Source organism: Notolepis coatsorum (genome assembly GCF_963971535.1).
Source record: "Notolepis coatsorum genome assembly, chromosome: 2".
NCBI classification, from domain to species: domain Eukaryota; kingdom Metazoa; phylum Chordata; class Actinopteri; order Aulopiformes; family Paralepididae; genus Notolepis; species Notolepis coatsorum.
The window spans coordinates 42,141,900-42,168,749 of NC_140166.1; the positions used below are offsets into that span (position 1 = coordinate 42,141,900).

At 44.2% G+C, this 26,850-nt stretch overlaps 1 protein-coding gene across 3 annotated transcripts in view; it reads left to right on the forward strand.

Moving 5' to 3' along the window:
- Positions 1-26,850, forward strand: part of golga3 (golgin A3) — a 73,289-nt gene that overhangs the window by 33,480 nt on the left and 12,959 nt on the right. For all 3 annotated transcript variants that reach the window (XM_084337984.1, XM_084337985.1, XM_084337986.1), the window contains exons 8-20: positions 2,399-2,705; positions 7,258-7,460; positions 7,927-8,064; positions 8,500-8,661; positions 9,117-9,485; positions 10,018-10,095; positions 10,197-10,460; positions 14,981-15,075; positions 16,055-16,271; positions 18,029-18,172; positions 21,554-21,751; positions 21,889-22,005; positions 22,438-22,577. In XM_084337984.1, the coding sequence (XP_084194110.1) occupies positions 2,399-2,705; positions 7,258-7,460; positions 7,927-8,064; positions 8,500-8,661; positions 9,117-9,485; positions 10,018-10,095; positions 10,197-10,460; positions 14,981-15,075; positions 16,055-16,271; positions 18,029-18,172; positions 21,554-21,751; positions 21,889-22,005; positions 22,438-22,577 (2,432 nt within the window). The remainder of the gene's footprint in view (positions 1-2,398; positions 2,706-7,257; positions 7,461-7,926; positions 8,065-8,499; positions 8,662-9,116; positions 9,486-10,017; positions 10,096-10,196; positions 10,461-14,980; positions 15,076-16,054; positions 16,272-18,028; positions 18,173-21,553; positions 21,752-21,888; positions 22,006-22,437; positions 22,578-26,850) is intronic.

Here is a 26,850-nt window from a genome sequence, read left to right on the forward strand (position 1 = left end):
TGATACAAAAAGAGTCCAGAAAAGGGAGTATATACATTTGACATAGAAACTGTACATTGAAGGAGGTGGGGTTGGGGGGGAAACACTGTACAACTGTACAAGCAAAGCTGTACATTGGAATATTGACAACCATACTAGGTAATTTACTGTACATTGGAGGGGGTACTTTTTATAAAATGCTTACTGTAGTACAGTAACATCATTAAGTCTGCTATAAGCTATTCTCCCTCTCATGTGTGCAGATCTTTATGCAGTTTTAAAGCACATTGGCTTTGTTCTGAATGCACTTTGTAGTTATCCTACAGGAAAAAGAAAATGCACTTGACTTGGAATTAATGTACTGTATGTAGAGCTGTCTTAAATACTTCGAAGCTTCGAAGCTTCGTTCGATGGCACAAGCTTCGAACATAAAAAAAAATCGAAGTTAAAAAAAAAATTAATTTTTTTTTTTTTTTACTTCGATTTGTGTGTGTGTGAACTACCCATCCCAGTTAGGACAGCCGAATCCCGTCCAATCTTTCGCCGTCGACTAAAGACTCACTTCTTCAACCATTATCTGAAATGATAAAAAAAAAATCTAACCGTGACTAACCTTACTGTCATGCACTTGTCCTAATAAACTAACCTACACTGTAACACGCAACACTTTGATGAACATTGTTACTCAGCTGATAGAGTTGTACCCTTCTTGCTGTCTTGTCGTACAGAACTTGTAAGTCGCTTTGGATAAAAGCGTCAGCTAAATGACTAAATGTAAGTGTGTGTGTGTGTGTGTGTGTGTGTGTGTGTGTGTGTGTGTGCGTGCGCCTTGTAGAATTCCACACATAAGAAAGAAAGATACTGGGATGAATAAACAAAATAGGAAATAAAATGTAGAAATGCATGCAATACATAAATAAATATGAATCTCCATATATGAAATATAACATTTAGATAAGGTGCTACTGAGATGTTTTGGTGAGTTCTTTGTTTTTTTGTGGAAGTTGCCCTTCTTAAAAATGCATGAACATTCACTGATAATTGGTCTGTAGTGGAGTCTACAAGGTCTACATTGCCGGACCATGTAGAATCCGGACCTTGTAGACTGACATAATTCTGTGCATAGTTTAGTCTACACAGGCCATATTTCAAATAATCAAAATCTTACTTCATTCATCTTAAACATTCTTGATTTGGGGGATTGGTAGTTCCCATGAAATCTGAAGTTGTTCAAACGACAACAGCGATCCACCTTGAATTAAATCACACAGCCGAGTGAAACCTTGTTGGATGCGTCACAGTCACGAAAGGGGCTACTTAATTAATTAATCTAACCCACTTTATTTATAGAGCACATTTAAAAACAACAAAGCTTACGAAAGTGCTGTACAAGTCCCACAACATAAGATAAAAAAATATATATATATTAAAAAAAATATATAATTTTTTTTTTTTTTTTTTTTTTCAAAGCTCGGCGCCGAAGCTTCGATTGCCAAAAAAAGCTTCGAAGGTCAGCCCTAAGCATGCATTCAGAAGTGCTGAATAAATGTTTTATGGACCCATAATAGTGATTATTTATTATTTAAGTTAAGTTTAGCCATAATCATACATTTTTCCATAATCAGGTAGCTGAACAACATTGGTAAAAAAAAAAATTCTATTCTATGAATCATTTTCGGCATTCGGCCAACTGTTTCCTATTTTCGGTATCTGTTTCGGCCAAGAATTTCCCATTCGGTGCATCCCTAGTCCTGGGCGTTGTGGACAGCGACCCCTACAGTTCGGTCGGGGCGCCTGCACAGCGAGGGTAGGATCTGGAGGGAGGTAGTGTGACCTTCCACACGTTACACTCTCCCGGTGAGAATCTGCGCTGCCAGGCTGGCTGCGGCTGGCTGCACATGCGTCGGAGGAAAACATGTGACAGTCTCCGGCCTCTCGGACCAACAGTAGGGGGGAGTGCGCAACAACCAGGAAGGGGGTTGGGAATTGGCATAACGACTAACAGTGGGATGGGAGAAACATCGGAAAAAGGAGGAGGAAAAAGATAATATAAAAAAAATATATATAGAGAGATGAAAACAATACGAGGAAATGGGCTGTGGAACTGAAGGACTTGGGCTGTGGAACTGAAAGCTAGGCGCAACGCGATTGGGCGCTGAGAGAAGCGTCGGTGGCCAATCAGGAAAAGTATTCACGCGCCCCGTTGTTCTGATCAGGAGGACTTTTCCTTCTGATTCACAAGTCACAGGGGTTAATTTTCACCGTGGGGGACCTCACAGCTAACCCTAACCTCAACTAGAGATGGAAAATAAATGTACTCGGCAGTTGCGGCTTTACATACGCCATCAATACGCTTTACATACGCCATCGTGAGTCAGACTTGTGACTAAACACAAACCCTGTTTCCTTTTTCCTCCAGGCTCTAAAGGAGAAGACGGAGCTGCAGGCCCAGCTGGCTACAGTCAACGCCCAGCTGCGGGCGCAGGAGGAGCAGGCCCGGGTCGGCCAGGAGAGGCAGAACACCCTCACCTCGGAGGTGGGCACCCTGCGGCAGAACTGTGGCCGGCTGGAGAGGGCCATGGTGGAGCTGCAGGGCAGCCTGGAGAGCAAGAACGCCAGCCTGGCCTCCCTGGGCAACGACCTGCAGGTGGCGGAGGAGCAGTACACCCGGCTCATGGGGAAGGTGGAGGAGATGCAGCAGACGCTCGCCTCCAAGGACAACTCTGGTGAGTGATGGAGATCCGACACGTGTCATGCGGTGTTCGTGGTGCGGATTTCATCCTGTTCCGTTCGCCAACTTACAGAAGGGACGGTTAAAGCATTAGTATTTCACTTACTTGTATCTTTATTTTATCCGGACAGTCATCAACAGGCATCCACTTCATGCATCGCTAGCCCCCTTACTCAACGTCTGTGTTACCCTTATATTGGTCCCCGGAACCTCAACCTAGGAACAACGATGCCATTGTTGCATCTTTTTTCTTTTTTTCTTTTGAAGTAAAGTCCCCTACTCGCAACATATCACTTATTCTCAGTGTTATTATCCTTAAACAAAGAACTTGAATTATCAACATTAGCATAACATTACCTAACAATAAATATTTTTATATATATATATATATATATATATATATTAGTGCTGTCGGGCGATTAAAAAAATTAATCTAATTAATTACAGGATTTGTAATTAATTAATCTAATTAATCACATTTTAATCGCGTAACCATTTTATGCCTGATATTCTAATATTCTATAATCATATTTCAAATTGCATGTGTCCAGATGGCAGAATTCAGTACTGTATCTACAAAACCTTCTGTTTAATCATCTTCCATCTATTAATTTGCTTAGATTTTTCAGGTCTGGTCAATTTGAGCATGGTGTTATTCACAGTCAAAGATAAAAAAAAAAATTTATTGATATTCTCATTTGGTTCATTACAATTGACTCAAAATAAGATTTTCATTCAATCAATCACAGCGCAGATTGATTGATTGAATGAAAATGTTATTAACAGATTGCAGAATGGGTACAATACAGTACGGCTCAATACACACAATTGTTAAGGGGATGCAGACCAGAGAAAGACTTTTGTCTTGTTTACATCAGGGTCCTCCATTTTCAATTCATAATGAATTGTAAGTAAGGGTGCAACTTGCACCGTGCAATCCATTCTTTGTGGATCTAGCCCACAGTATTTCTGACACTGGGAATACATTCCCTGAGATTCATAGATGTCCCTAGAATCAGATACCAAGAACATGCAAATGGGCCATATTAAAAAAAAAGTCTGTAAATGTGTATTCTACATTCTCATGGAATGAATGAGATACAAAAAAAAATTATAATTTTTAATTTTTAATTTTTTGTAATTAATATTGCGTTAATTTTCATAACGTGATAATTTGCTGTGTAATTAATTAATCTAATTAACGCGATAAACTGACAGCCCTAATATATATATATATATATATATATATATATATATATTGCAACCTCATTCACATGCAACTTCCAGTCTTTGTCAGGGTCCTTCAGGTAGTGTGGTCGGATAACCTGATGACCAGACCTGGTAGTGACAGTTTGTTGACCCTCTGCCGGGCCCCGCTCCACCAATGCCATTGTTACAGTGCGGTTGGCACGGACACTCTCGGCAAACAACAGATCATTTCACGGTTATTGTGGTCGAATCGGCCTGAAGATCGATGTGCAGGTTCTCTCACCATAGTTGCGCCTATCCCCTATCTCACCATAGTTACGCCTATCATCTCCTATCTCACCATAGTTACGCCTATCATCTCCTATCTCACCATAGTTACGCCTATCATCTCCTATCTCACCATAGAGACGACCTATCATCCTCTATCTCACCATAGTTACCCCTATCATCTCCTATCTCACCATAGAGACGACCTATCATCTCCTATCTCACCATAGTTACGCCTATCATCTCCTATCTCACCATAGAGACGACCTATCATCCTCTATCTCACCATAGTTACCCCTATCATCTCCTATCTCACCATAGAGACGACCTATCATCCTCTATCTCACCATAGTTACCCCTATCATCCTCTATCTCACCATAGAGCCTATTTCACCATAGAGCCTATCATCTCCTATCTCACCATAGTTACGCCTATCATCTCCTATCTCACCATAGTTACGCCTATCATCTCCTATCTCACCATAGAGACGCCTATCATCTCCTATCTCACCATAGAGACGACCTATCATCCTCTATCTCACCATAGTTACGCCTATCATCCTCTAGTTACGCCTATCATCCTCTATCTCACCATAGTTACGCCTATCATCTCCTATCTCACCATAGTTATGCCTATCATCTCCTATCTCACCATAGTTACGCCTATCATCTCCTATCTCACCATAGAGACGACCTATCATCTCCTATCTCACCATAGTTACGCCTATCATCTCCTATCTCACCATAGAGACGACCTATCATCTCCTATCTCACCATAGAGACGACCTATCATCTCCTATCTCACCATAGTTACGCCTATCATCTCCTATCTCACCATAGAGACGACATATCATCTCCTATCTCACCATAGAGACAACCTATCATCCCCTATCTCACCATAGTTTACGCCTATCATCTCCTATCTCACCATAGTTACGCCTATCATCCTCTATCTCACCATAGTTACGCCTATCATCTCCTATCTCACCATAGTTACGCCTATCATCTCCTATCTCACCATAGAGACGACCTATCATCTCCTATCTCACCATAGAGACGACCTATCATCTCCTATCTCACCATAGAGACGCCTATCATCTCCTATCTCACCATAGAGACGACCTATCATCCCATATCTCACCATAGTTACGCCTATCATCCCCTATCTCACCATAGTTACGCCTATCATCCTCTATCTCACCATAGTTACGCCTATCATCCTCTATCTCACCATAGAGATGCCTATCATCTCCTATCTCACCATAGTTACGCCTATCATCCCCTATCTCACCATAGAGACGACCATCATCTCCTATCTCACCATAGTTACGCCTATCATCCCCTATCTCACCATAGAGACAACCTATCATCCTCTATCTCACCATAGTTACGCCTATCATCTCCTATCTCACCATAGTGACACCCATCATCTCCTATCTCACCATAGTTACGCCCATCATCCCCTATCTCACCATAGAGACGACACCATAGAGACAACCTATCATCCCCTATCTCCCCATAGAGACGCCTATCATCATCCTCTATCTCACCATAGTTACGCCTATCATTGCAAGCAGCGCTACTGGTGGAGCTAAACCAAACGCATTTTAGCCAAAGGCTAGTAGTGTTTATGAGTGAGTTTAACAGACATCTTCCATGACACAGCAGTCACCCCAGCTGCCAAGTATGGGTCACGGCACCAGTGTAGCAGGTGTCATTCATGTTAACAAGGGACTACTATAGCTTCCTCTCCTAAGTTGAAACCTGTACCACCAACCCAGTTTCAAACTGAGTCCTGTGCTTCCCAGCACGAAAAGCGACAGCAAAGCTACAGATACAGCCACAAATAGCCATGGAACAACTGTTTGCCGACCGTTTTGATGCCGTTTTGCGTGGTTAATGTTAACAATGACCAGCGGGGGCGCTCTCATACAGCTGGTGACAACGTGCCGAGGTGCCTGTTCATTCAAGAAGCTCCGCCCTCGACAAAGGGAGAGAGAGGCTGAGAGAGAATGAGAGCTAAAACAAAAAAGAGCATAATTGCTTTTAGCCAAAGGGTAGTAGCATTTATGAGGAGTGAGTTTAATAGACTTTAGCGGTTCGGGGCTGCATTTTCCGCCGAACATATAAAGTACAGAATTAAATATATATTTGTTGCCGTTCGAATGCCACCTCATCCGACCAAATCCGTGCCTCGGTTCTCGAGTTGGATGACAATTTGTCAGGCAAGCTACTTTTTACGTGTGGGCGTCAGATGACCACCCCTGACTCCCGGCGCTCCAGAACTGCCAATCATTCGCCGATTGCGAAAATTATTGGTCAGCGTTGTAGCCAATGAGTGTAGCTTTCCAATGATACTCCACGTGGGGGGGTGCGAATACGGGATCTAGGTGAGAGTTGACGAGCAAAAACCAGAAGTGAAAACCATTTCAAATGAGTGGACGAGGAAATGGAATGGAGCTGGTTTCAGGGGGCTATCACCTGCACCACCTGAATATGTAATCTGGTGAACTGAGTTTCAGCAGTAGAGCACTGAGTACTAGAGATATCTGCAGGACGGGAGGTGCACTAGAAATAACATTTACTGAGAAAAAGCATGGATTAAAAGATCGATCTTGGGATTTTAAAATTCGATTAGATTCAAATGCAAACAATTGGATATTTATAGTCTATATTTCGACCTGGCCCCTACCTGAAAGGTGTTAAGGCCTAAAAGAAAAAATGGTTTGGTTCCGGTTGCCAACCGACCCTGCCGATTTAGGTGCGACCCAATTTATTTTATGATTATGATTATTTTTATTTTTTTTACAATAAAGTTTCATAAAAATCTTAGTCAAACCTTTAGTATTATGGATATTAAACATGCTGGCAGAGTACATGCATCCATGTTGTTGTGAACATTTTAATTAAAGAAATTCCCTATCCATAGTCTCCGTGGGAAAGAATAAAATTAAAAATAAAATAAAATAAATTCCCTACCTACCCATGGCCTTAACTGACAACCAACAGGAAACAAACAATATTTTTTTGTATGCCTAACGTACTTGTTGCCGTCTTAACCCCTCGTGTAGTCCAGGAGTTGCGGCAGCAGATGGGCGGTCTCCAGAACCAGCTCCAGCAGGTCCAGCTGGAGCGCAGCACCCTGCACAGCCGACTCAAGACGTCCCAGGCCGAGATCGACTCGCTGCAGCAGCTGCGACAGTGGTACCAGCAGCAGTTAGGGACGGCCCAGGAGGCCAGAGTCCGGCTGCAGGGAGAGATGGCCAACATGCAGGTGAGGGTGTTGTTGAGAAGGGTGGGGGGGAGGCGGGATTCTCAGCAGACTCATGATCGTAGGACTTTGACAACTAATCGATTAAGATTGAATTGAGAAAATTGTACCGTTTAAAAAGATATCTTGGGCAGCCCATCTATTTGCAGTTTTAAAATCAATCCAAATCACTTGGAGTGTCAATCTATCACCAGGAAATACTCTACTGTCTTTTAAATTTGAATGAACACAATACTCTTACACTTCTACTTAGATAGATAAAGTTTGAAATTGTGTTTCCTGCATGCGATCACACAGAAGGATCTTTAGCGCTTACCAGCGATGTGCTTATGATTCTTTCCAGGAAATGACTCATTCAACTTTATCAAGAACTAATCTGATTGTTTTTAACCGCAATGTTACAGCATTGACTTGTGACTGACTTGGCCTTGTTTATAGAGTTGACATGTCGGTATTGTTTTTGGTTCAGGCTGGACAGATGACCCAGTACGGTGTCCTGGAGCACCTGAAGCTGGATAACGTGACCCTTTCCCACCAGCTCACAGACACCCAGCACCGCTCCATCAAGGAGAAGGAGCGCATCGCTGTTCAACTGCAGAGCATCGAGGTATATCCTCTCAAGTTTGAGTTTTCAAGAGTAGGATGCATCTTCAGAGACCCTCATATGTTTTTTTTTTTGCTTTCAAATTTGATATATTAATTAATGATGGTGACCAGTGAAAGTATTTAATAATAGTGACAAGTTAAAGTATTATCAAATGACCAGGTTCATTTATTTGTTATTTCAGCTATGATATGCATAGTACCGGTAGTTATCTTTATTAAAAGTTTGGAAAATCTTTTTAAACTAAACAGAATGTTGATATTCTTGCTGTGTCTACCAACACTTGGGCCCGATCAATTTCTAATCAAGAATGTGCCCATGCAGGTATTTGTTTGTAAGGGGTATATCACAAGGCTGTTGTGTGTATTGAAGATTCTGTCCTAATACACAGTTGTATTTCTTCTTCTCTATGTCTGACATTGGGTGTCTCTGCTGCAGGCCGACATGCTGACCCAGGAGGCAGCCTATCAGCAGATCCAGGACGCCAAGAACATGGTGGAGGATGATCTGCAACACAAACTGGACGAGTTTGAGGATGAGCGCGAGCGCTTGACGAAGCTCGCCAACACAGCCAGTGCTTTGGAAAGGGAACTAGAGCAGGTAATAATTCCCCATTTTTGACATGAGGTTGTAAAGCATAATAATAATTATTATTATGGAAAATAAACGTTTCAGTCATTATGGTGGACTATAAGGCATCACTGTGCCTCACTGCATCACTGAGCACAGGGTGACAGTACAGTCTGGCATAATCTTCCTGGACCTTTACTTTTAAATAGACACTTTACAATCTTACACTTATTACTGTATATGTTACTGTATATTTTTGGCTATATATTTTATATTTTAGAATGTATATACGTACATACCAGAATGTATATCCTGGACCGTACTTTATTCTCTATTCTTATTTTCATTCGTATTCATGACTTTTGTTTTTGACTACCTAAATGTTTACTGTGAGCGATCTGTAGTGCAGCATTTCCCTCGGGATCGATAAAGGATTTCTATTCTATAATATCTAACACTCCCTTCCTCTCTCTGCTCTCCCCCAGGTGAGGATAACCCTCTCCCAGAAGGACGTGCAGCTCCAGTCCCTCCAGCAGGAGCACCTGGAGCTGATGCGGCAGCTCACCAGCACCCAGGAGAGCCTCCACACCAAGGAGCAGTCCATCAACCAGCTGGAGGCCCGCTACCTGGAGCTGGAGGCCCAGCTGGCCGAGCTGCAGGCGGAGGGCGGCGCCAAGGACGACAGCATCCAGTTCCTGCAGAACGAGAAGATCGTCCTGGAGGTGGCGCTGCAGGCGGCCCGCGCCGAGAAGAGCCAGCTGGACGAGGGGGCGGAGCGGCTGGGCGAGGAGGTGCTGGTGGCCGCGGACGTCCTGGACGAGCTCCGGCAGGAGGTCCAGGTCAAAGCGTCGCAGGTAAAGAGACAAGTGTCGGCGCCAGGAGGGGTCTTCCTGTAGTGGAGCAGAGTATAAAGGTTTATTAAACTGTCACTCAACAGAAATACAACTAACAAAATAACATTTTTAAAACACTAGAGAAATATAACACTATTTACACAATGAATCTTTGTTCCACAAAAAGAAGCAGAAACCAAACAAATTAAAACAAAATGTAAACACAGCTGTTACACTAAAATCTGTGTTTTGAATGGAAAGATGTGCAGAGAGTTAATCCCTGATATTATATAAACCACGGTAAAGTAGAGCATGAGCTTTGCTTTCAGCAGATCCATCCTTGCAGAAAGGACAGACCCATTCATTCACTTGGTTGTTTGCGTGAATCTTTCTGTATATTCTCAATAGCTAGAGGAGCTACTGCGCACCAAATTAACTGTGTTGAGACCAGGAGATAACCATATGTACATAATATATTTCCATTTTGACCGTATCTAAGATATGATTGAGAAAGAAAACGTAAGTAACTGAGGGACTTTGCTTTGTTTTGTAGATCGAAACGCTACAACAGGAAAACGGCGTCCTAAAGAAACAAACCCAGAAACTGAAGGAGCAGTTCCAACAACAAAAAGTAAGCGGCCTCTTTCTTTTTTTAGTTCCCTTGCAAATTGAAATGCACGTAGATGCAACACCTGTAATCTCTCTGTGTCCCCCCCCCCCCCCCCCTCCCAGGTGATGGTGGAAGCTTACCGACGCGACGCCATCTCCAAAGACCAGCTGATCAGTGAGCTGAAGTCCTCGAAGAAGCGGCTGGTGTCCGAGGTGAAGGACCTCAGGCAGGAGCTGCTGAGCGTCCAGGGGGAGAAGCAGAAGGTGGAGCTGGAGCAGGTGCGGCTGCAGAAGGAGATGACCAGGGTCCAGGAGCAGATGAACAGCATGGAGTCCCACCTGGAGTCTGTACAGAGAGAGCGAGACCAGCTGGAGTCCCAGATCCAGGTACACGCTGCAACCACAGTCAGTCTAACAGCAGATCCAGGTTAGGGCTGGGCGATATGGCGTCTAAATGATATCACGATATATATTTTTTGGCTCCAACACGATATATATCGTGATATTTTGACATTTCCTCTAAAGCAGTTAAAAATGCTTGATTTAACCCTTTGATGGATACAGTCACGCCAATATGATGATTATAATAGTCCCTGCAACATGTCTGCATTAAACCATGAAGATGCTTTCAAAAATAATTACCAAATGAAAGGTTTCTAAAAATCTAAGCGTAGTCTACTGACACACTAATACAGAAGAAAATGTATTAACATGTAAGACTATTTAGATTTAAATTTATGAAGCAATATATAGAAACGAACAGCCAATAAATGTGAAGTCATCTTTGCACCTCTGTTGTCAAGCCTCGTCAATATACCCCCCCCCCCCCTTTCCCCACTAATGGAACTGGTGTCATGGAGTCACTCCGCTGTGAGCGTCACAGTCAGTCTAACAGCAGATCCAGGGACACACAGCCACAGTCAATCTAACAGCAGATCCAGGGACACACAGCCACAGTCAGTCTAACAGCAGATCCAGGGACACACAACCACAGTCAGTCTAACAGCAGATCCAGGGACACACAGCCACAGTCAGTCTAACAGCAGATCCAGGGACACACAGCCACAGTCAGTCTAACAGCAGATCCAGGGACACACAGCCACAGTCAGTCTAACAGCAGATCCAGGGACACACAGCCACAGTCAGTCTAACAGCAGATCCAGGGACACACAGCCACAGTCAGTCTAACAGCAGATCCAGGGACACACAGCCACAGTCAGTCTAACAGCAGATCCAGGGACACACAACCACAGTCAGTCTAACAGCAGATCCAGGGACACACAAGCAGTCAGTCTAACAGCAGATCCAGGACCAGGTACACACAACCACAGTCAGTCTAATTTTTTTATTCTATGCAATGTCACGGACCTCGGTGTTACCATAGGAAATCATTCTGAGATCGCTAGAGTGCAATACCGGCCGCATCCTGCTAGGTGGCAGTATTGCCCACTCTTTGAAACCTTTTTTCACACTGGGTGTTACATCTAATTTCCTCCGTGCAGAGAATTTTGGTCCAGGCAAGCCTAGCGGTTCACCCGATCACATTGGAACGCGTCCATGGCCCCTCGATGCATGTGATGTGCCGGATTATGTCGGGGACCCGATGGACACCAATACTGGAAATCGCGATCAGACAATTGGAATACTCTTTTTGGGATACCTCCTAGTAAATGTAAGGACTATATGACATCAAGCCTACTTTGATCCAACCATGATTTCACATCGATCGCAACGATTATTATGTAACATACTCCAAAACGTATGCCGTTGCTGATGATCAAAGCATCAATTATGCATTCATGATGAAACATAATACCTATTATATACCTTTGAATTGGAAATAGTAGTGTGTCCAGGTGAGCAATGCGAACGCTTGTAGCAAAATTAACATATTGCTCCATAGCGCCGTTTTCAGGAATTAGCCAGGGATCACTCTGAAACTATACAATATTCACCATGGTATAACACGCGGACATATACATGAAAAAATTCATTCTTTTTCACATGTTGAACGATGGATAGTTAATGTCAAATGAGCCATATTATTGTCTCCATAGCTAGAATATAGATATAGCCCTGCAAACACCACCACACACGGTGAAAATCCCTATCTCTTAGAGCGGTGGCGCAGTAGGTACAAATATGGCTAGACTGGCTGGCGCCCAAAGTGTTAACGGCAAATACAGCAGTTAAAAAGAAAAGGTATATTCAATATCCCTGTTGAAGCTGTGTTGGCTCTCGAAAGATCTGTTCTTTATTGTCCTTATTGTAAGGGAATTTTTTTTTGCTCAGTTCAGTACACTACATACAGACAAGAAATAAAATAAATAAATAAATACAGCGTGTGTGTGCATGATGGGTGTTAGTACAACAGGTCCAGTTCTTCCAGGCAGAGGGTGTTCCGGCGGGGTTCTGTTTGTTAGGCCCTGACTCTGTTTGTTTTGAATACAGAAAATAAAGACTGTCACGACCACATAATTATGTGATTTTTATTAGCTCAACAGGAGTTTCCGTTGACAGGCAATTTTTTTGACCACTGACCGTTGAGCAGGGAATGGGCTGAGGTTCCAAGATCTTGGTGAAGCGATGATAAAAATCTAGTCTGAAAAATGCAACCGCTTAAACATTTTTATTAAAGTAAATTCAGACACTTGTGGGATAATTACAAATATACCACAAGAATACTTGAAAGAAGTAAATGTCAACAGTGGACACACAGCCGAAGCAGAAATAAGGGGATATATTAATATTAAGAGCAGGTCCGTCCTCGACTAAAGAAATTCTTATTCAACTGATTTTTATCAACTAATTAATTGATGACAAATCTGCACACAAAAAATGCGTAAAGGCCTCCTACGACCTAGTGCTTACCAGGGCCCCGTTCCCCGTACCTGGCTAACTGAGTTAGCCGGATAATTTCCAGCATAGCTTGACTTAAGCCAGACCTTTCTGTTCCCCGAAGTCGGATTTTCTAAATCACCATGGTAACAGATCAGAAAGTTTGAACCTGGTCGGGAGCAGGGTTAAGTTCAGTTAGCTGGATGAACCATCGCCACGCCCCCGTAAAGAAATGCCAGCTCGCTTCCTGAAATATCTAGATCCCATTATACCATTCTGAATTATGTTTTTGTGCTTCGTTTTCCTAGAGGGGGCTTTTGAAATGTATAATAATAGAACTAAATGCTGATAATAAATCATATTCAGCCTATAGATTTACTTTGTCCTAAATAAAATAATGCACGTCATATACGGTGCTCGGAGTCGCGATACACGCTGCATGTGGTTATTTTAATAACGGCGCATTGCAAATGTGAATCCCGCGGGGATAGTTTGGCTCTGATTAGTTTCATATATTCTCCGCTGTAGATTTGCTTAACGGAGCACCCGGATTGTGTTTCATTCAAGCATAAAATTTAAATGTCTATGCGTGGATTGTGGTTTTTGTGGATTATGAATTACGAGGAATCTGAGGATTGTTGAATTGTATCATCACTCACACGTTATTGTGATATTGTAACTGGGATTAAAATGTCTGATGAGATGCGCTGTTTGACGGATTTGAGCAATTGAATGAGCCGTTGACGTCACATTAATGCATTTGAGAATAAAGAGATAAAACTTCATTCAAAAGAAAAATATTCTAAACACGGGTCTCTTGTCCATTGATGGATACACAATGAATATATCCCATCTGGCACAGTGGTGCAACGGCCAGTGCTCACTCCTGTCAACCGGACGACCCAAGTTCGAAACCCCGCGTTTCCAATATAATTTTTTGGAATATAATATTAATGAATATACGCAAAAGTAGCCTAGTTTTAAGTTAAAATATTATAAATCTACATGCATTGAGGATGTCATTCTTTATATAGCTCTCAACGTGCACCAAATTGAAATATTTACATTGCAAAAAGAAAAAGAAAACTAGAAGAAGGGGGATTCGAACGCGGGTCGTCCGCGTGAAAGGCAAAATGACCAACCATCACACCACGGTGCCAGACAAATGAAACCTCAACCATACATCCATCAATGGATAAGAGAGCCGTATCCTTATTCTGAAACTGTTGAACTAATTATTTTCGCTAGCAAGATCTCATTTGATTATCCATTCCATAAACCTACTGCCAGCAGGCAAGTTTAAAGAAATATAATCTGATTGATTGGGGTAATGAGGGATTTAAAATTAGCCTATAGATTATGCATTTAACTTGTCGGCGAGGCTATTGAGCCGTACTGCAATCTGTTAATAAAGTTTTAAATCAATTAATCAATCAATGCCGTTAGAAAATCAGGATTTCTGCTATCGACACTTGCTGTCTTTTCATCTGAGGCGGGCGCGCGCAATTATCCTGGGTCTCAAGTCTGGTTCAAATGAACGAGACTGAATCCACCTTCGAGGAACAGGAAAATCCCGGATTCAAACATCGGGTTAATTGAATCTGGATAATGGGACTCTTGATCGACTTAGTTGAACCAGGTACGGGGAATAGGGCCCAGAGATGTGCTATACATTTTTCAGTTGATAACTCCGTCAGCGGGGGGGGGGGGGGGGGGGGGAACTGAATTAATCTACTAAAATCAAACCGACCCAATAATTGATTAAGAGGGGATATCTCTAATTAAGAGTGTATCAAGAGCCTTGCCTGCTTGCACTCGCAACAAGATTGATCATTTAACTACCACAATACCAAAGGGTTAGCCCTTTCACTGCGACGATACAGAAGGTTAACGGTTAACCGTCTGTAGTGTGGTAGTGAAAGGTTAACCGTCTGTAGTGTGCTAGTGAAAGGTTAACCTTCTGTAGTGTGGTAGTGAAAAGGGTTAACAAGCTTGGTTTACCACACCAGCCATATTGTGTGAAGCCTGTTTCATAAATCTCAAGCTTTGGGTTTGGTTTTTCCCCACAGTCTCTGCAGTTTGACCAGAGCCAGCTAGCAGCGGTGACGGAGGAGAACGAGGGACTGAGGCAGCAGGTGGAGCAAATGCAAGGCGATGCCAAAAAGTGAGTCACACCCTCCAGTTAATTAAAGTTTCAAATAAATTCAATCAATTCATATTTCTATACATGTGTACCGTATATCTGTATAATATAGGAAGGACGAATGACTCGTTTCTAACTCTTAACTCTTATATTATCTTATATTTAGGGCTGTCAGTTTATCGCGTTAATTAGATTAATTAATTACACAGCAAATTATCGCGTTATGAAAATTAACTCAAAATGAATTACATTTTTTTTTTTTTTTTTTTTTTTTTTTATAATTTTTTTTTGTATCTCATTCATTCCATAAAATTGACCAGACCTGAAAAATCTAAGCAAATTAATAGATGGAAGATGATTAAACAGAAGGTTTTGTAGATACAGTACTGAATTCTGCCATCTGGACACATGCAATTTGAAATATGATTATAGAATATAGAATATCAGGCATAAAATGGTTATGCGATTAAAATGCGATTAATTAGATTAATTAATTACAAATCCTGTAATTAATTAGATTAATTTTTTTAATCGCCTGACAGCACTACTTATATTATTATATAATATTTTCTTGCAAAGCATCTCATAGATCAGCAATGTCACTAACTCGCTTGCTTAAAGGAAAACTCCAACATTTTGGGAAATTTGCTTATTTGACATCTACCCTGGAGTTAGACAAGAAGATGCATACCTTTTTCTTCTCTGTGCATGCAGTAGGAGTAGGAAGACGTGCACCGTTAGCCTAGCATAGCGTCAGTCACTGGAAGTAGGTTCCTCCATTAGCCTAGTTCCCAACGTCTTCCTACTCCTACTGCATGCACAGAGAAGAAAAAGGTATGCATCTTCTTGTCTAACTCCAGGGTAGATGGCAAATAAGCTAATTTCCCAAAATGTTGGAGTTTTCCTTTAAGACTAGTTCAACGTATGCTCCCTGTGAATAGTAAAGTTCTCTTATCTTAATATTGATCATGAACGTAATCCTCACTTTGTCTCAAAACAGGGCCATCTCGGAGCAGAAGCATCGCATGAAGCGCCTGGGGACAGATTTGACCAGCGCACAGAAGGACATGAAGGCCAAACACAAGGCCTATGAGAACGCAGTGGGCATCCTCAGCAGGAGGCTGCAGGAGGCCCTGACCGATAAGGAGACCACCGAGGCAGAGCTGGCTAAACTCAAGGCCCAGGTCTCGGACGGAGGGAACAGCCAGGTCTTACAGGTAAACGGCAAGCCCTGCCCTCTTTTCTTGATCCTCATACGAACAAGGGAGGCAAACAGTTGCTTTTAAGTATTTTTTGCCCAAGGAAGATTTTCTGAGAAGAAATGGTATTTTTTTCATGACCTGCTATGCACTTATACAGTTATACAGACATTCAACACCTGGGAGATGTGTAGTACAACCACACTCCTGCTGGCTGCTCCACTCCATCAGTTAAGGATTAAAGTGCCTTGTTCAGGTTCAGATTCCTTTATTGTCACATATTTGCAGTACCTTACAGCAAAGAGAGAGTGCAATTCATTTTGTCATGGTCCCTCGACCATAGCAGCTTCCAATAATATAAATACAATAAAATGAGCATAAAATAAGATAAAATATGACAAAAATAAAGATGACTATGTACAGTTTGAAAAAGTGTGCAGTGCAGATAACAGGGAGGACTTATGCAGGGAAGAGCATTGCTCATTAATTTACCCCACTCGCATTCCCCACCTGATCCAGGGATTTTTGAACCAGTCACGTTGAACTTTTATGCCCCCCACCCCCAAACATGTATTCTTCTGAGTGATTTTGATCAATGTTAATCTGATAATAAATGTGACTATTTATTATTATTATTATTATTATTATTATTATTATTATTATTATTATTATTATTATTATTATTATTATTATTATTATTATTAACCCTTTCTCTGCCACGCTTATATCCATCCTTATACCGTCCTCTGCCAGCTCTATTTGTCTATGGAGATGTTCCCCTTCTTTGCAGGGCTATAACTTTTTTAATTGTATTGCTAAATTGACATTACTATGGCCCATTCAACGTCAAGTATCTATCGTTTAGGATGTAGCAACGTTCTACTTTTTCATTCACATATTCATACTAAAATACGGTCTAAAGTATAAATATGTTTTTATCGTTTTCTGCAGCATTCTGCCGAACGTGAGTTATAGCCCTAAATACATATATTAGATCATCAAATGTAGTTTGATACCGATTGACGTCTGATAAAAAATGTCAATTGTACAAGGTCCTACACGTCATGCCTCATCATCTGCTGGTGACCGGGGGGGGGGGGGGGGGGGGGGGGTTATAAGTCCGTGGCCGACGTTAAATCATTTATTTAGTATGGGTGATATGTTGATCGGAGCAGTGTGTATGTTTAATAATAATCAAACACGCTGAAACTCACCGCAGCTTCCTCGTAGCGTTGGGCGATCAGCGTGGAGCAGAAAGTTCGCTATTATGGGATGTTGATATATGCGATCCATTTCCAGGTTGTATAATACTATATACGTCCAAATCATGTTGTTTATCGAGTTATTGGCAACGGATCGCTATCCAGTGTATCAAGCTGGAGTCCCGCTAGCGATAGCGAGTGGCCGGACAAAATATGGGTGAGCACCACTTCCGGCGCGTCACTTCCGGTTTTGGCGATTCGCCGATCGGCCACCAGATGGCGGTCTTGAACCGTTGGAGAGTTTAGAGGAGATCAACAGCAAGTCTCAAGTCTCCGTGGGTGAAATATGATTGCCATGACAGATTTTTGAAATATTGATCTCAAAGACGCTGTACAACGTCATTGGCAGATTACGCATGGCGAGGAATGACGTCTAAAGTCGTCCTTGGCGATTAAAGGGTTAATAATCATTTGTTTATTATAATTTATTATTAATAAATAAATAAATAATAATAATTTATTATTCACATTCATTATTATTATTAAAATATTTATTATGTATTAATCTTCCAGGAGAAGATGGAGGCTCTGCAGGCGGAGCTGCGGGCTGTGAGTGGCAGTAAAGCCATGCTGGAGAAGGAGCTGCAGGAGGTCATCACTCTGACCAGCACGGAGCTAGAGGAGTACCAGGAGAAGGTCCTGGAGCTAGAAGATGAGGTACACACTCCTGTTTTTCCTATGATGTTCATGTTGGTTTCTTTTGTCCTGCGAGTAGTCAACACAACAGAGACACACCGAGCGCCAGAAAGAGCAGCCGGTTTCCTTTCGGTGCTCATGTGAACAGATCAGACCGTTCATACCAGCTGCAACGCGGAGCTCCACATGTCGGCGCGCCATCTTCAGCCATAGTTTCGGCATCTGGTCTGTTTTCACAGTGAGCGTGTGATCGTATTGGAGGAGCAGAATCTCTTGTTGACCAGCACAGAGACATGGCTTCTGGTGTGAACAGCCAGGCTGCTGCTCTTCTGGTGTGAACAGCCAGGCTCCTGCTCTTCTGGTGTGAACAGCCAGGCTCCTGCTCTTCTGCTGTGAACAGCCAGCCTCCTGCTCTTCTGCTGTGAACAGCCAGGCTCCTGCTCTTCATGGTGTGAACAGCCAGGCTCCTGCTCTTCATGGTGTGAACAGCCAGGCTCCTGTTCTTCATGGTGTGAACAGCCAGGCTCCTGCTCTTCATGGTGTGAACAGCCAGGCTCCTGCTCTTCATGGTGTGAACAGCCAGGCTCCTGTTCTTCACGGTGTGAACAGCCAGGCTCCTGCTCTTCATGGTGTGAACAGCCAGACTCCTGCTTTTCTGGTGTGAACAGCCAGGCTCCTGCTCTTCATGGTGTGAACAGCCAGGCTCCTGTTCTTCACGGTGTGAACAGCCAGGCTCCTGCTCTTCATGGTGTGAACAGCCAGACTCCTGCTTTTCTGGTGTGAACAGCCAGGCTCCTGTTCTTCTGCTGTGAACAGCCAGGCTCCTGTTCTTCTGCTGTGAACAGCCAGGCTCCTGCTCTTCTGCTGTGAACAGCCAGCCTCCTGCTCTTCTGCTGTGAACAGCCAGGCTCCTGTTCTTGTGGTGTGAACAGCCAGGCTCCTGCTCTTCTGCTGTGAACAGCCAGGCTCCTGCTCTTCTGGTGTGAACAGCCAGGCTCCTGCTCTTCTGCTGTGAACAGCCAGCCTCCTGCTCTTCTGCTGTGAACAGCCAGGCTCCTGCTCTTCATGGTGTGAACAGCCAGGCTCCTGCTCTTCATGGTGTGAACAGCCAGGCTCCTGTTCTTCACGGTGTGAACAGCCAGGCTCCTGCTCTTCATGGTGTGAACAGCCAGGCTCCTGCTCTTCATGGTGTGAACAGCCAGGCTCCTGTTCTTCACGGTGTGAACAGCCAGGCTCCTGCTCTTCATGGTGTGAACAGCCAGACTCCTGCTTTTCTGGTGTGAACAGCCAGGCTCCTGCTCTTCATGGTGTGAACAGCCAGGCTCCTGTTCTTCACGGTGTGAACAGCCAGGCTCCTGCTCTTCATGGTGTGAACAGCCAGACTCCTGCTTTTCTGGTGTGAACAGCCAGGCTCCTGTTCTTCTGCTGTGAACAGCCAGGCTCCTGTTCTTCTGCTGTGAACAGCCAGGCTCCTGCTCTTCTGCTGTGAACAGCCAGCCTCCTGCTCTTCTGCTGTGAACAGCCAGGCTCCTGTTCTTGTGGTGTGAACAGCCAGGCTCCTGCTCTTCTGCTGTGAACAGCCAGGCTCCTGCTCTTCTGGTGTGAACAGCCAGGCTGCTGCTCTTCATGGTGTGAACAGCCAGGCTCCTGCTCTTCTGGTGTGAACAGCCAGGCTGCTGCTCTTCATGGTGTGAACAGCCAGGCTCCTGCTCTTCTGGTGTGAACAGCCAGGCTGCTGCTCTTCATGGTGTGAACAGCCAGGCTCCTGCTCTTCTGGTGTGAACAGCCAGGCTGCTGCTCTTCATGGTGTGAACAGCCAGGCTCCTGCTCTTCTGGTGTGAACAGCCAGGCTCCTGCTCTTCTGCTGTGAACAGCCAGCCTCCTGCTCTTCTGGTGTGAACAGCCAGGCTCCTGCTCTTCATGGTGTGAACAGCCAGGCTCCTGTTCTTCATGGTGTGAACAGCCAGGCTCCTGTTCTTCATGGTGTGAACAGCCAGCCTCCTGCTCTTCTGGTGTGAACAGCCAGGATCCTGCTCTTCATGGTGTGAACAGCCAGGCTCCTGCTCTTCATGGTGTGAACAGCCACGCTCCTGCTCTTCTGCTGTGAACAGCCAGGCTCCTGCTCTTCATGGTGTGAACAGCCAGGCTCCTGTTCTTCATGGTGTGAACAGCCAGGCTCCTGCTCTTCATGGTGTGAACAGCCAGGCTCCTGCTCTTTTGGTGTGAACAGCCAGGCTCCTGCTCTTCTGGTGTGAACAGCCAGGCTCCTGCTCTTCTGCTGTGAACAGCCAGGCTCCTGCTCTTCATGGTGTGAACAGCCAGGCTCCTGCTCTTCTGGTGTGAACAGCCAGGCTCCTGCTCTTGTGGTGTGAACAGCCAGGCTCCTGCTCTTCATGGTGTGAACAGCCAGGCTCCTGTTCTTCATGGTGTGAACAGCTAGGCTCCTGCTCTGCTCTTCATGGTGTGAACAGCCAGGCTCCTGTTCTTCATGGTGTGAACAGCCAGTCTCCTGCTCTTCTGGTGTGAACAGCCAGGCTCCTGCTCTTCTGCTGTGAACAGCCAGGCTGCTGCCCTTCTGGTGTGAACAGCCAGGCTCCTGCTCTTCTGCTGTGAACATCCAGGCTGCTGCCCTTCTGGTGTGAACAGCCAGTTTCCTGCTCTTCTGCTGTGAACAGCCAGGCTCCTGCTCTTCTGGTGTGAACAGCCAGGCTCCTGCTCTTCATGGTGTGAACAGCCAGGCTCCTGCGCTTCTGGTGTGAACAGCCAGGCTCCTTCTTTTCTGCTGTGAACAGCCAGGATCCTGCTCACAGCGCTTCAGCGTCCTGTGTCCCCCCTGCCTTAAAGCCATAGTTAAGAACCTATTTCTTATCAATGATGATATTGATTTGTAGAGTCCTTTCTCAACACAATCCATGCTGTTCCTCATACTAGCTCCGGCTAGTTAGCCACACGCCAATGCAAAGTCAATGGGGTCAAGCTCCCGTCTGTACAAGCTGACTGAAGCTCACTGAAATCTACTTTGTGTGCACCGTAGTAGAATCTGTTTCAGCTTCAGTCTGCTTGTACAGACTGGAGCGCGACCCCATTGACGTGCGGGTTGAGCGTGACCCCATTGACGTGTGGGTTGAGCGTGACCCCATTGACGTGCAGGTTGAGCGTGACATTGATGCGCTTGTTGGATTTGAATGGGTATAAGGGAGGGTATTTGTATTGCTGGCCACACCTTAGAGCCTGAAGTGTGGCCAGCAATGGTAACCCCTCCTGTATATACCCACCAAAACGAAATCAAAACAAAACTCAAATGTAAACAAAGCGCAGTACCAAGAGGGGCTATTTTGCCTAGAGGTCACTGTTTGACGGCATTACAGATTGTAGTTTTTAAAGATGCTTTTCTCTTCACAGCTTCAGGAGGCGCGGTGCTTCAAGAGGCGGATCAGGAAACTGGAAGATGCCAATAAGAAGCTGGCTCTGGAGCTGGAGCACGAGAAAGGGAAACTGACTGGGCTGGGGCAGTCCCACCACGCACTGCGGGAGCACGCCAACATCCTCGAGACTGCCTTGGCTAAGAGAGAGGCCGACCTCGTCCAACTTAACTTACAGGTGAAAAAAGAAATCGACATTTTAAATTTCATTGTTATATTATTTCTTTTTATATATATATTTTTTCTCAATTTTGTTTATGAAGTAAATGTTCCTGTTTAGCTTCAACAAGCTTCCATTTCTTCCGAACCCATTAGGTTCAAGCTGTGTTGAAACGCAAAGAGGAGGAGGACCACCAGACGAAGCAGGTGGTGCAGAGTCTCCAGCTGGCCTTGGAGAAGGAGAGGACCAAGGTGAAGGAGCTCAAAGACCAGGTGAGTCACGCCTACAGGAGACACTAATCATCCAGTGTTGCCTTTGTGACAATCGGTAATAATTTCCATTTCCATCAGAGATGATTCTTAATCTTTGGAGCCTAGCGTATGTGCAACGTTTAATGGCGGAGGCTCAAATGAGGCAGGAAATGTGCTTGTGTTTACATTTTCATTCATGTGCTATATAGCCTGGTCAGTGTAAGTCTGTCAATTACGGATCGCAACGGCAAGATGCATCGTTCACACGCCGTTTTGTCCAGTTTCCGCCATATCACTAATGTACACGGGTGACTGAGATCATCCGATTTCACCCTGAGGGACAACTATCCAGTATTTGTTGTTGAATATTTGAATGCAAAGTGTCCAGTATTTGCTCCTACGCCTTGAGAATGTGAACTGTTTCAGAGTGCAATGGCGCGTTGTGTCCTCCAGGTGGCAGCAGCGAAGGCCGAGGCGGCCCACAACAGGCGGCACTACAGGGCAGCCATGCTGGAGCTGTGTGAGATCAAGAAGGAGCTACATGCCAAAGAGGAGCTGGTCAAGGCTCTGCAAAGCGAAGCCCAGAAACTACAGTATGTATGAATGATCCGTCGAGACGGTCTAACAGTGTTTTATTACCAGAGGGAGTGTGCTAGAGCAGTGGTTCTCAACGTGAGGTCCGGGCACTCCCGGGGGTCCTTGAGAGGGTTCCATAGGAACCCAAGAAAATACATTTGTGAATATTTTAATTTCACTTTTATCTTAATTGACTAGATAGTAGGGATGCACCGAATGGGCAATTCTTGGCCGAAACCGATACCGAAAATAGGAAACAGTTGGCCGAAAACCAAAGGCCGAAAATGATTCATAGAATAGAATTTTTTTTTACCAATGTTGTTCAGCTACCTGATTATGGAAAAATATATGATTATGGCAAAACTTAACTTAAATAATAAATAATCACTATTATGGGTCCATAAAACATTTGCATACAGTACATTAATTCCAAGTCAAGTGCATTTTCTTTTCTCTGTAGGATAACTACAAAGTGCATTCAGAACACAGCCAATGTGCTTTAAAACTGCATAAAGATCTGCACACATGAGAGGGAGAATAGCTTATAGCAGACTTAATGATGTTACTGTAGTGGCTACAGTAAGCATTTTATATAAAAGTACCCCCTCCAATGTACAGTAAATTACCTAGTATGGTTGTCAATATTCCAATGTACAGCTTTGCTTGTACAGTTCCCCCACCTCCTTCAATGTACAGTTTCTACGTCAAATGTATATACTCCCTTTTCTGGACTCTTTTTGTATCACAAACAGTACTGTATTTGCAAATCTGGTATGTCATAAATGTATAGATGTAGCAGTACTGTCTATCTATATGTCATATGTCCTGATGAATGGGGGACCCTGATGTAAACAAGATGAAAGTCTTTCTCTGGTCTGCATCCCCTTAACAATTGTGTGTATTGAGCTGTACTGTATTGTACCCATTCTGCAATCTGTTAATAAAGTTTTCAATCAATCAATCAGAGAGAGAGAGAGAGGTAGATAGATAGAGAGAGAGAAGACATGTGTGGCTGCCGCCATGGCGGACATCTGTGCTCTACTGAGCGCACCTTTCTAGTCCCCAGATGAATGTGCTCTCTTGACTTTGGCACAGTAGACGCGTGACGTGTATTCTCGAGAATAATAATAATGCTCTTCAGATTATATTATCAACAACAGACAGCGTCAATGTGAGAAACACAATCCCTCCCCCTCTCGCTCTGAAGAATATGCATATTAGATCACTCAGTGATTAACCGCGACGGGCATATAGTAAATAAGGATATAAAGCATGTTAACACTTTCAGTGCCACGAGGTGGCGCCAGAGTTAGCTCTTGAATGCCACCATCGGCGCCAATGTTACGCTTAATATCGCCTAATCTATGTTTTAAATTATGGCTATGTGTCTAATCTGCCCGTCGCTTATCAAAGAATCCTTTTCCAATCAGTGCTGTCAAGGCAGATTGGTTTTTTATCGCTTCATTTCCGTTTGAGAGCATTTTGAAAAGCACCCGTTTTGAGGTAAAAAACAGTCCATTCTGGACCATTCTATGATAATCGTCTTTTACTGGAATATTCCAAAACGTTGATATTTGTCGGCCTATTTATGAATCGTTTTCAAATAAACGCTAGATGATCAATATTATACGTGCACGCACGCACATTCGAGCCGTGCACGGATAATCGCCGTGTTCATTTCCTCTTGGATTTTTACAGTGAAACCGATAGAGCCCATTTCACAAAACAGCTTATATCTTCATCAAAATGAGTCTGATTATCCTAACACTGATAACATAGATTCCTTACCTGACATCAGATGGTATCCAACTGGTATATTCCAATTCCTGATCACCATTCTAAACAATCGATAAGTGTATAGATCCAACGTGATACAGTAGTACACATGATTCCGCGGGGCTCAGAGGATCCAGAATGAACTCTGATAACCCCGGCTGCATCAGTGGACTGGAAAATGTGGAGTACAGGATTTTTTTCCCCATCCATTTTCATTGAGTCCATTCCAAAATCCTTTATGTCATCTGGGAGACGATAGGGGGCGCTTTTTTCCACATCTCATCGCCGGCGGCGCTCGGGTAGACTAGGGTAGGCTCGCGTGATGCAATATGATTTCAGATCGCTTAAAAAATAAAAAATTCCGAGAAATCTCGTGAGTGGCTTTCAATGAGATATTATTAATTCCGAGAACTCGTGAGTGGCATAGAAAGTGTTAAAGACGCATTTATTGGATGCGTTGCGCGCAGAGTTTACATAGAATTTCGGTGGCCGAAATTTCGGTGCATCCCTACTAGATAGAATAGAATAGAATAGACTTTTAATTAGCATTGGAGGAGCTGAAAGAGGTGATGTGCTGGATGTGATAGAATGTATAAGATTGATGATATGATTTATTGAAAACTTTCTTAACAGATTGCAGAATGGGTACAATACAGTACAGCTCAATGCTAACAACTGCTAAGAGGATGAAGACCAGAAAAAGACTTTCGTCTTGTTTACATCAGGGTCCCCCATTTTCAATTCATCACATTTGACATTTATGACATACAACAAGATATACAAATATACGGTACTGTGTAAGAAAAAGAGATCATAAAAAAATATAGATCCGAAGGGGAAGAAACTGTACATTGGAGGGGGTTGGGTGGGGGATTTTGACATTTACAGGGGCTAGTTTCTTTCTTTTTTTACGATTTATTTTTTGGCGTTTTATCGCTTTATTGCTACTGGGCAGTCCAGTAGAGAGAGACAGAGGAGGAATGGGAGACAGAGTGGGGGGAAGACATTCGGCAAATAACGACGGGTTGGGGAGTCGAACCCGGGTCGGCCGTGTCGCGGCTGAGCGCGCTATGTGGTTCGCCACTGGGGCGCCCCAGGGGGGGGGCAGTTTCTTTTTTTTATCCACTTTTTCTCCCATTTTCTATATTTTCTCCCATCCCAATTTCGTATCATCCAATTCAACCCTCCCCTGTCACGAACGCTGTTTCTTGCCTCCCACAAGCCGGCTGCAATGTGGACTAAGTCATACATAGCACAAGTCCCCTCCGGTACTTGAGGTAACAGCAGTCGCATCTTTTCACCTGCGCAGCTCGATCTCTCAGTGGCGAGGAGTAACGCGTGGGAGGCTCACGCTGCCCCCGACACTTCCTGATTCTACTGCGCAGGCGCACCAACCGACCTGTAGGAGTCGCTGTCCACAACGCCCGATCCCCACCCATCAGTTTCCCACCCCCTAATACGGCCAATGTGTATTAGTATGAACGACCAGCTAAACTGAAAGCAATGTGGAGCGCTGGGCTCGAACAGGCAAGCCCAGCGTCTCCGTCATTCGTGGCGAGCGCCTTGCCCACTACGCCACGTAGCCGCCCAGGGGGGGTCAGTTTCTAATAGCAGCCACTCGTAGGTGCTCTTTGAGAGCGGTTTTGGAGGGCAGGGATTCACATTCCTTTACGGCGGTGGGTAGGGCATTTCACATTATTGTGGCATAATTGCGAAACGTGTTTAGTCGCTTGTTTGAGCCGAATCTGGGTTGAGCGTGATTTGTGGAACTCCCTCTGGTGTTGTGGTCGTGGACTTCACTGACCTTTAGGAAATATTTCGACAGGTACATGGGTATCTTAGTGGTGTAGTGTATCTTGCAGACCAGGCCCATTGCAAGTTGCTGTACTCTGTCGTCTACTCTCTAAGCCATCCTAGATTGTCAAAATGGGCACGGGTTACAGTAGGTGGGTTTTAGGAGTAAGGCCAAGCAGTAGTCTGACCAGTTTGTTTAGTGTATTCTGTTAATAGGTTTCACACTCATGGTATGGTATGGTTTATTTTTATTTTTTTATTATTGATCTTTTTCCCCCTCCTTTTTCTTCCGATTTTCTCCCATCCCAATGTTAGTCGTTATGCCAATTCCCAATCCTCTTCCTGGTCGCTGCGCACTTACCCCCCACAGTCGGTCTGGGAGAGTGGAGGCTATCACATGCTTCCTCCGACACACGTCTAGCCAATCAACCGCTTCTTTTCACCTGGCAGCGCGGACTCTCACTGAGAGGGTGTAACGTGTGGAAGGATCACACTACCCCCCTTAGATCCTATCCGCGCTGAGCAGGCGCCCCGACCGAACTGTAGGAGTCGCTGTTTACAACGACCCGGACCCACCCCTCCAGCTTTGCCAACCTCTAATACTGCCAATTGTATTCGTGTGAACGGCCAGCCAAGCTGGTGACAACGCCAGGAGCTGGATTCGAACTGGAGGCGAATCCAGCGTCTCCGGCGTTGGTGACTAACGTAATCTCCGCTACG